The sequence below is a fragment of the Cucumis melo genome, chromosome 7 (genome assembly GCF_025177605.1).
Source record: "Cucumis melo cultivar AY chromosome 7, USDA_Cmelo_AY_1.0, whole genome shotgun sequence".
NCBI classification, from domain to species: Eukaryota; Viridiplantae; Streptophyta; class Magnoliopsida; order Cucurbitales; family Cucurbitaceae; genus Cucumis; species Cucumis melo.
The window spans coordinates 24,452,946-24,464,271 of record NC_066863.1 but is presented as its reverse complement, the minus strand read 5'-3'; the positions used below and the strand labels follow the sequence as shown (position 1 = coordinate 24,464,271).

General features: G+C 25.3%; 1 protein-coding gene across 1 annotated transcript; it reads left to right on the top strand.

Moving 5' to 3' along the window:
- Positions 1–8,826: 8,826 nt before the first annotated feature.
- Positions 8,827–9,541, top strand: LOC103493098 (uncharacterized). Its single transcript, XM_008453729.3, has one exon. It carries the CDS (start codon positions 8,908–8,910, stop codon positions 9,328–9,330), a length of 423 nt encoding a protein of 140 aa, XP_008451951.2. The 5' UTR covers positions 8,827–8,907; the 3' UTR covers positions 9,331–9,541.
- Positions 9,542–11,326: the final 1,785 nt, after the last annotated feature.

Genomic DNA, 11,326 nt, shown 5'->3' with positions numbered 1-11,326 from the left:
TTAGAGATTTTTTTAAAGATTAATTACATATTTACTCCTAATTTTATGACTAAACTAAGTCACCAAAATTTTAAACATCCAAGTATACATTTTTTATTTTTTAGTTTTTTGACCCTGAAATTTTAAAATTACCTATTTAATCTCTCAAACCTCGTTTGCTTTTTTCTTTGGTTTTGGAAATTTAGCCCAAATGTTACTTCATTAGTTCATTTATTGATATCTTTATTTACATAATATATATAAATCAAGATTTAATTCCAATTTATAATTAAAAATTTTCAAAAAATAGGTATTTTTCCCTAGTCCAGTAGAAATCAATTGTTTACTTGAAAAACATCTCATCGAACGTACGGTTGAAATTTTTTAATTGAGTTTTACTTTTCACGAAAGTTTGAAATGTGCATCTTTATTAGACCTTAATGTTAATATAGAAGAAATATCCTTTTCAGCTAGACATTGAGTATGGGCTGAAAATTTTTCCACTTAAAGATTGTTTATTCAATTTGCTTTAGTTTTAGCTTGGATTGTATGTAATTGAAGAAGCTTATACATATTGTTTCTTTTGTCTCATTCTAACTCTCCAAATTTTCCAACTTAAAAATAGGGATTAAACTTCAATTTAACTTTCTTTCCCTTTTTTTTTTTTTGTGTTTTGAATGTATGTAGGATTTAGTGGCAGGAATTTACCATCACTCAAATTTTCAAGTAAAAATAGGCTTGGAAGGGGTAGGAGCACTTGAGATTCAAATCAAGTTGGTTATATTAACAATTGAATAACTTCACTCAAAAAAGAAAACTAAATTAAATAATTATCAAATAACCTTAAAATATTATCCATTTTGAAATTAGATGTTTGATTACTCTACTCTACATATGGTTAATAAAAATATTTTCTTAATATATTTTCAATAGAAAATTTATCATATGGTGAGAAATAACATATTTTTCACATTTAAGGGTAATTGAACATTTAGAGTAAAAATTGATTCAATTTAGGTTTCAACTTGACAAGCATTCCTTTTTTTTTTTCTAAAATTATGTTAATTTTCTTTTTGTTTACATAAGTTAAATTCTTAAACAAATTTCAAAACACACAAAATAAGTTAAAAACAAAACTTTTTTTTTTTCGAATTTTGGTTTATAGTTCTTTAAACATTTGATAAAAAGTAAATAAGAAATTTGGAGTAGAAGAATCGTTTATAACTTTAATTTTAAAAAATCAAAAACTAAAAACCAAATCAATAAAATCAATTAACCGTAAAGAAAAGAAAGAGTTAAAGTGAGTGAAGTTAATTCACTAATCTAATTTACCAAGTCATAACATATGTCGTGCAGTACACACATATGTATGTATACATAAACACACATATACACACACACAAGTCTCATACTTTGGTCAAATATTTTTTTCTTCCTTTGAAGTTATGCATTTCAAACTCGTTTTTTCAAAGAGCTCGTGAATTTGGAAGAGAAAAAGAAAAATCTAATACATTCAATAAAAGAAAAGTAGAAATGTCACAGAGGGCAAACTTACAAGAAACAACCATACAGAAAACCTTGTACTCATACTTTGGTCAAAATCTTTTCGATGTAGTATTTTAATTTCAAGAAAAATATTAAAATTCTTGGTTTTTCTGTTTTTATTTTTAATAATTAAACATATATTTTTTGTTTTTTTTTTCTTTTTTTTTGTGTTATCGTGATTTTCATACCTATAATGGTTGGATTCTTAATCAAATTTAAAAAACAAAATAACTTTTTGAAAACAACATGTTTTTTTTTTCAAAATTTAACTTGGTTTATTAATCCATCATTAGAATGTAGATGACAAATGAAGAAAATCAATTTATGGGTTTAATTTTTGCTAACAAAACGATTGTCAAATAAAACCTAAGCATTATGGTGTCAAAAGTTTGTGTTGGTAATATTTTGGTGAAACTTTTGTACTTTTTTTAGTAATTGATTAAAAAAATAAGTATATAGTAACATTTTAAAAGAATACAAATATAGCAAAATGTTGAAATTCATTTGAAAAACCATATTGCAAATATTGATCAATATCGATAGACCATAATTTTTTTTTAATTCATTTTTCATGTTAGTCTATAATTGATAGACCATAAGAGTCTATCAATATAGAAGTATACATGAAAAGATCTCGTTATATTTATAATTTTTTTAAGACGTTGTTATATATTTAATTACTAGTTATAAAATTAGGGTGGATTATAATTATGGTGTTTTTCCTTATCATTACCTTTTTTCTTCGTTTTCACATTTCTATTTTTTCTCAAATTTCTATCCTATTTGTCGTAGTTACCACCCACGTCACCTCTTTCTCCATTCACCATATATCGAGGGAGAACAGAGAATGTGTGACATTTAAGAAAAGGAAGAGAAAAGTGAGAAAATATTTTTCTTAATTTACTAAATTAAACAGATTTATCTTGAATTAAAAATTAAAGACATGTTAATTTAAAAAACCTCTTCTATAAAAATTTGACGATGAAGCAATGGACGGACAGTTTCGTGAATGAGAGAGGGCACGACGGCGCAAGATGACGACAGACGGAGATGTTTCACGAGGGCTTGAGAGAGGGCACGACAACAATTCTTTTACGAGGGTCATGACAGTTGTATCGCGAGCGTATCTCTAAGGAAAAAATTGAATAAGAGTTTTTTTCATTTGGATTTTTTTTAATGATACTACCTGAAAATTGTATCCGAAATATGTAAATATGAATTTAGCTTTTTTTTTTTTTCCTTCAAAATTCCGTATTTCTTTTTTTTTTTTATAGTTTTAACGACAAATGTTACTTCATCCATATCGTTTTTTCTTGGTTTTAAATGTAATTATACCTCAAATTTATATCAATGTCTAAAATATTTTTCAATATGAACCAACATCAGCATTCAGTTCAAAGATTCCATTATTTCACTTCATATTAATTTTACAAAATAAAAATAAAAAATGAAAAGTATCTTGACTCAACCTCTCCTATAAAAAATTGACAACGAAACTTAAATATAGATTGGGTTAGAGACAGAGAGAAATTTGGAAGAATAGTCCACATGCATTCAACATCGCTCGAACGACATGTCGAATTGACATCTTATAGAACTAAACTCAGTCTAGACTCCAAATTGACTAAGTCCCTCTCTATTATGACTAATGATTTGATTTAGACTAAACACTAAATTTCCAAAACAAAACCGTGTAATTGTGGAATTATATATATATGTATATATATATCACCTTAACTTCAAACCATTTAAATGGCCATCAATTGCCATATATTTCTGTTGACTTTTCTTTAATTGGATTCTTTTATCCAAAAATATCTTTCCAATTTTAATAAGACAGATGGATGAGAGATGATTAAGGGATTAAGTAACAAAATTAAAATATTTGAAAAAAAATACAATAAGATATTTGCAAAAATAAAGCGATTTGTAAAATCGAACCTCCCTAGACAACTTTCAGTCCACTAAATCTGTTTTTACTCATTTGAATAGTTTCAACCTTTTTTTTTTCACTCTTTCTCCTCTCGTAAATGAGTAACTAATAAAATTAAATTGCATCTTAATGGGTTAGTGCGTTAATCTGATATTTATAAAGATTTACCAATGTAAAAACAGATGATAAATGATTCTAAGTGTAATCAAAATTGATTACTTCAAATATTTATTTTCTTTTATAAATTTACTTGTCAAAAAATGGGATATTTGAGTTTATGACCAATTCTTTAAAATAATATTATTTATGAAATTATTTCGTTAATCCATAGAAGAGTAAAAAAATGCTAAAAACATTTTAATCTGATAGGAAAAACCAATGAGATCTAAAAGTTGTGTAAAAACATGCAATTTATTTTGTTATTTATTTAAGGAGAGAATATCATAAAAAAGTTGAAATGGGTGTTAAAAATTAAATGCTCAGATGGAATAATGAGAGCCGTCCACGTGATAGTGTATAAGAAGTTTTAATCTTTTGTAAAGACTAGAAACCAATTTGACCAAAAAAAGATACATACATATTAAACAAAATATTTTTAAATAAAACAATATAAACTAAAATATTTACAAAATATAACTAAATTTTATACGCTATAAACACTAATATCAATATCTATTAATAACAAAATCTAAAATTTTATTATATATTTTGTAAATATTCATTATAATATTCTTTGTAAAATTAATGATTTAGGCTTTTCTTTAAACTTTTTTAACAAGTTAGCTCTAGAGAAAAAGAAAAAAGAAAAGAAGAGAGTGTGTGATTTGAGACTTTGAGTTGTTTGCATAGGTAGATTTTGATTAATTGCTTTGGTCAAGAAAAAAGATTTTTAACTATCACGTGGTTACATACTTTTTCGATAAATTCTCAAAAGTCTAGTAAAATATATATACGGTTCGAGTAAACTCCATAGGTTGGTTGAATTAAAAATACTTTTTAGAATCTATCTCATTTTTTAATGATCTTGATTCATCTACACGTACAATGTACTAATGGGTGAAAATTACACATTTACATTCAAAAATGTATAATTTTAAGAATAAATCACATATTTTTATTTATATTTTTATCAATATGGTAGAACGTTACCGAAATACTTTCAAAGTCGTCTTCTAGTTTTATTTATTTTTTATTTTATTTCTTCGAATTTTGGTAATCTTTTCCAACGAGTTTGTTTTTTTTTTTTTCTTATAAACTTGTACTAAATGTGGAATTATTACGAGGTTTCAAATGTGGTCAAATTGATGGATTCTTTATCCATGATAAGATATTGAAAAACGTATGATTGAATATTTTTCATTTCCCATCAATTTTCAACTTTATGATATTTTACGTGACTAAATTTAAAATTGAATTCAACCATGAATCTTCTTTTTGTTAAAATACTACATTTTTCAATGATTTTCACAAAAAATTTCTTTTATTAGTTAAAATTTGTTATGAATATTCAATATTAAAGTCAAATATTATTAGATGTTTATAACCTCCTTTAGGTTATAAATTCATCAAATAACCTCCACATCAATATCCATAACTTTCTTGTCCCCTATTTATGTTTGGTTTTGTAACCATTATTCTCACAACCCTATAAATAGAGGTTGTAGAGATCATTTGTATACACACCACAATTGAGTTCAATCGTCTTCTTTTCTCCCTCTCTTCTCTTTGTTTTGTTTCATTATTCTTTATTTCATAACAAAATTAAGGTTTTAAAGCATTTATTCAAACATAAATGTTTTTTCGTTTCCTTTTTATTTTCTTTCAATTAACTAAACAAGAATTCACTGATTCATTTATAAATCGTTAAAATGAAAATTTATTAACTTTTTATAAAAACATTTTTTTAATTAATCCAAACATGGTTGGGATATATAACTAGTTTGATTCACGGTACGTTTCCCATCGTCAAAGTTTAAAACAAATCTTGTTGGTATATGAAAAAAGTACATTCATAATATTGAACAAGAGATTAAGGTGTAAGAAATCCCTCCATACGATGGTTCATACATTTTGATTCAATTCATGTAATAACTTAATTTAGTATTGCAAACTCCTCCCATAAAACAAGCAACCATTCTTCTTAAACCGCTTTTAAATGGTAAACCTACCAATTTTTTAATAAATAATAAGTCATGTATTTACGTTGACAATATTTTTATAAACGTGGAGTTTTTGTTTCTAATCAATTATACGAATATTTAGTATAATCAATCTCACGTATTTTGTGCATGTTCAACACAACATTAGTACATATCGATATTTAATTATAAATAAACATAATAATATATGTGTTACATTTAAAAGGATGAAAATATTCATACCTTAATCGATGATATATATTTTAACTAAAATTAGGCTATATTTAGTAGGAAGAAGGGGTAGTGAATATGAATAGAGAAGAAAATACCCAGTTTACCCTTATGAGAAAAGAAGTAAGGACCAATTCAAACATGGGTAGTTTTGGAATGCTAAGTTGGGTCCCGGTTTAACCTAGAGACTATGAGAGTCAAAACGAAAAGGGTTTCCTTTTCTTGAGGAAGTTTTGGTCATGGGTCATATCAAAAGAATTTGCTATGTACGTTACAAACAAAAATTACTTTGACCCAATTAATACTCCTTTTATTATTATTATTATTGTTGTTGTTGTTTAGTTTTCATCACGTTGATTTTCCAAGTTAGATTTGAAAATAGATGATTTTTCAAAATTGTATTCAACTCTTTTTTTTTTTTTTTTGTATATTTTAATTTTTGGTTTTGGATCTTTTAACTTTCACACTTAGTTTTTTATTTAACCAATCATCATATTTGAAAAAGAAAAAAGAAAGCCATGTTTTTAGAAAGTGAGGATTTTTCTAGATTGTATTCAATTCAATTGATGGATACTTTTAATTAATCTCTTGAATTTTGGTTTAGAGTATTTTAGCTCTTGTCCTTTTTTTTTTTTTAAATTAATCATATAAATATTACTTTTTGCCTCTATTTTTTTTAAATCTATGTTCAATTAATCGTTTAAAAAGTCAAATCAAAATTTAGAGATTAAAAATAATAGCTTTAAAATAGGGATATTTTAAAAAATATAACAAAATTTAGTATAGAACCATTCCAAAAACGAAAAAAAACGTAGAGGCACACCGTGTAAAATACCCCCGTCGATTACACCGTCAATAATGCACGCATAATATATTGTTTGGTACGTGATCGTTTAGATATGACTACAATTTATCTTTTCAATTCTATTGTTTAATTTTGTTACACGTTTACGGTTATACGATCGTTTAGATTTACACGTTTTTTGTTATAGGATCGTTTATATTTGATCGTCAAATCTAAACAATTTTTTTAAAAAAAATTTGGTACACAATTTTTTTAATTTTTTGGTACACGATCGTTTAGATTTCTCGATCGTTTACTTTTTTTAGGGGATTGTTGACATTTGACTCCAATCTTAAATGATTTTTTTTAAAGATTCTTTATACACAATATTTTACTTTTTACACGATTATTTACATTTGGCTACTCCAATATAAATGATTATTTTTCAACATTCTGATCATTTATATTTTTTTACACGTTCGTTTACTTTTTTAGATGATCGTTTACATTTGATTATTCCAATTTAAATGATTTTTTTTTTCAAGATTTTTTATACATGATATTTTTTTACACAATCGTTTACTTTTTTAGACGATCGTTTAGATTTTGCTATTTTTTGTATACGGTCGTTTAGATTTGGTTACCCAAATTTAAACGACGTAAAAAAAGGAAAATAAGAAAGATGATGGAAAGAAATTAGAGCGAAAAAAAATACGATAAAAGGATTAAAGAACGTAAAAAACGAATCATAAAAGGAAAAAGACGATAGAAAGAAATCACAATAGAAAAAAGAGGAGGAAGAGAAGAAATGCAATGGAAAGAAATCGCAGTAAAAAAAGAAGAAAAAGAAGAAAGACGATGAAAGAAATTGCAAAAGAGAAGAAAGATGAAAAAACAAACCTGAAATATTTAAAAAAATGACGGCTTCGTTACACAGTCGTAAATAGTTTAGTGTTTGGTTACATTTATAAAAATTTTCCTTTAAAATAATTTTTTTTAGAATTAGACTAATAATTCAACTATAGGTATTTAAGAAATATTCAAATCATTGCTAGACATAAAAATGAAATACACTTGATTTAACCGACTTCGACTCTCATATAAAAAGGATAATATAAGTAAATACTTAAAATGTTAATAAGTATGAAACACATATCACTCTGATTTCTGAAAACAATTGTTTGATCTATTTTCATTTAATCGTTGAATAAAAAAATAGTATTTAAATTTTTAATTTTGTGTATAATATATGGTTTTAAAATTTTTAGTTATCTAATGGTGTATTAATGTATTAGAACTTTTAAAAGTTTTTGTTGACATATTAGACAGCACAAAATTTAAGGAAACATGAATTTTATTGATAAACATTAGATTTAATTTGTGGAACTTTATGAAAATGTTCAGCCGATCAACTAAGCCTCCATCAAACCTTTTGAATTTATTCCTTAAATTAAAGTTTATTTTCAACGTAGAACGCTTGTGTGGTCAAAAATTTCTGTTGATGGTAAATAACTTAAAAACCATTCAAGGACTAAATGATTAAAAATATATATATAAAAAGAATCTAATATTTGAACCTCAAATCACAAATAAAGAAAAACAAATATAATAATAATAGTGCTGTTTTCAAATATAACAAAATGAGTACGTCGGTAACAAATCATTCACAAAAATATTTTTCAATTTAGTAATAAACATTAATAAATTTTTATTTAAGTATATTGAAATTTATAAAAAAAAAATTATATTTATAAATATTTTCGATAGATTTAGAATTTAAAACAAAATTTTCGTTTATATAATAATTTAAAACATGTAAAAGAAATATAAAATGAAATTTTATGTTAGTTTTTTCCTTTTTTAACTTTCGAGAATTTAACCTTTTAACACTATTTTTACTCTAAATTTTATAAATATTTACAAAATAATGATATATTTTTATTAATGACTACCGTGTATATATTCTAATTTTTTTTTATATATTTTATAAATATTTTTTAAGAGTCGAATTTTTTTAAATAATTTTTTTGTTTTAAAAAATGGAACCAAATATTTTTTTTTTTTAAAAGTATAAAATGGGACAGGAATATCATATAGTTAATAATTAGTTTTAATATTGAATTGGTAATATAAAAAAAGAAAAATTAATTAGTAAAGAAAATGGGTTTGAATTTTCAAGTACGTTCTTCCTATATAAATACTCTCTCTTTCGCTCTCTGTTTCCATCACACAAACTCCCTCCACAATCTCATCTCTCTCTCTCTCTCTATTAGATCTAAGAAAAGAGAAAAAAAATCATGATCAGTAACTTGATTTCAAGCTTGAACAAAAAGCTACAGGCGGTTGAAATCAGTAATCGCTGCAAACGAACCAAGAAGACGACGTACGTCTACAGAGACGATCTAACCAAGAAGAAGCACTCACCACCCTTGTCATCGTCGTCACCGCAGCACCAGCCGGCGGAGATTAAGAAAGTGAAGAAGAGAGTGAGATTTGCTGATACAGAACCGGTGATAATCGCCATTAGTACCGACAGAGAGGAGGAGGAGGAGGAAACAGAGAAGAAAGTAGTGAGAATTACGGTGAAATTGACGAAACAAGAAGCGAATCGAATGCTTTCGAGGTGCTCCAATGGCGGAGTTCTTGAATTCGGAGATGTGGCTTCAGAACTCTTGAGGATTCCTCCAACTCGAGTTAGTTCATCTTTGGTGGCCAATTGAATTTGCCCCCTTTTTTTCTTCTTCTTCTTTAACTTCTAGGAGAGAATTTCCAAGAGAAATTATATTCGTTATTATTATTTTTCATTTTTTGAATTTTGCTTTTGCTTTTTAGTTTTTTTCTTGAGATTATTAAAGCAATATAGGGTTGTAAATGATATGATCATTTTGTATAAATTATATTTTGAGTTTATAAATTTGCAAGTTAACTTTCTATTGCATCCCAAAACTTAGACAAATTACAAAAAAAAATTTTGGTTCATAGTAACAGATTTTCAAGTAATTTGAACATGGAGCAAACTTTATTTTCTTAAAACGAGTTTACAAATTATGCATATCTTTACATTATTTTTAAAAATAAAAATTCATCTGTTAATTAGAGAAAATATCAAAATTAAAACATTAATTTAAGTTAAATATCATTTTCATATGATTTTTTTATTAATGTTATTATTAAGAATCATATTTTATAACTTATTGTATTTTTAAAATGGTACGATAAATCAAAATATTTATAAAGATTCCTATTTTATATTTTATATTGATAGAAATATATTTTTTATATATATATTTTTGTAAATATTTGAAGTAGTTTTATTATTTCTAATAATGTTGGGTTGTTATATTAATAATGATTATAATATTTATTATTATTGGGCGGGATGGAAAGCGTAAAGAGGGTAGCCATTGAGGAAGCCCTGTTGGCTCGACAAAGCCCAATTAAGAATTTGTAATCCCTAATTTACACCCATACTCTATTAAGTAGTAATTTTTAGAATAATTATTAAGTATGTAGCAATATTTTAAAAAATATACAAATATAGTAAAGTCTATCACTGATATTAAAGTTTAAGATTATGTCAACCATATTAAGATGTCCCATATAAAGTTATAATGATATAATCAAATGGGAGAATGAGATGAAGTTTACCATTTTTTTTATAGGACAAAGATGAGATGAATCTTCTCTCGTCCTAATAAGTTATGATAAGATCTTATCTTATCCTACTTTTTTATGATCTTTTATCTATTTCGTTAGGATCAATTCACCTACAACGGAAGATATCTAAACTTTTAATTGAGTATGTGATATGCCTATAAAATTATTGAAAATGTTGAATAAATCTAAAACCTACTTACACTAAATTAAAAAGTACAATGCCAAACTTACATTTTAACATTCAATATATGTTAACAAATGACAACATATAACACATGAATTTCTTCAAGAAATGAAATGAGTATAAATTTCTAAATTTTATGTGCTACACATGACTTCCTTCCCATGTATTGGGTCCCATGATATTATAAGAGAGAGAGACCAAATGCTTGAATTTATAAGACAAAAACATTAATGGGTAACTTTCTGGAAATTAAAGATAGCCTTTGAATTGTCTAATAAAGTAGAATCAAGATGTAAAAGGGATCAAACTTTATGTTCTTCATATTTTAATTTAAGAGAAGAAAAAAAAAGGGAAAATTTTTGCTTTACTTTCAGTCAAACACACATGGATTTGGCAATGGCAGTTGAGTTGTTCATTTAATAATTCCAAAGCAAGCAATTCAATTCAATTCATTTATTAATTAAGCCTTTACTAACTAATCAAACTTCCAACAGTACTTTTGTGAAATTATGACATATTTTTCCTTTTATTTGGTTTAGTTTATAATTTTTTCTAAAAAATAGGTACGTATATCTCGAACATCCTCTAAAATTGTAGTCATAATTTTTCATGTGATAAAAATTTCTTTTTTTTTTTTTCTTTTATCAAAATACTTTAATATTTATTTGATGAGAGTGGTGAGAAAAAAAATGCATACAGATAGATGATATGCTCAAGATGTATCCAAGTATTAACTTTTTTAAATTTGACGAGAAAATTGTTATCAAATATCCTTTTACTACCGTTTGTCTTTATTTTTTCTTTGCTAAAATATGATTTTTTTTTTGTCTATATGCACTTTTAATAGAACCTAAATTTTGTCCTTCAAATTTTAT

Coding starts and splice junctions, on each gene's coding strand:
- LOC103493098 (XM_008453729.3), top strand. CDS start 8,908: ATGATCAGTAACTTGATTTCAAGCTTGAACAAAAAGCTACAGGCGGTT.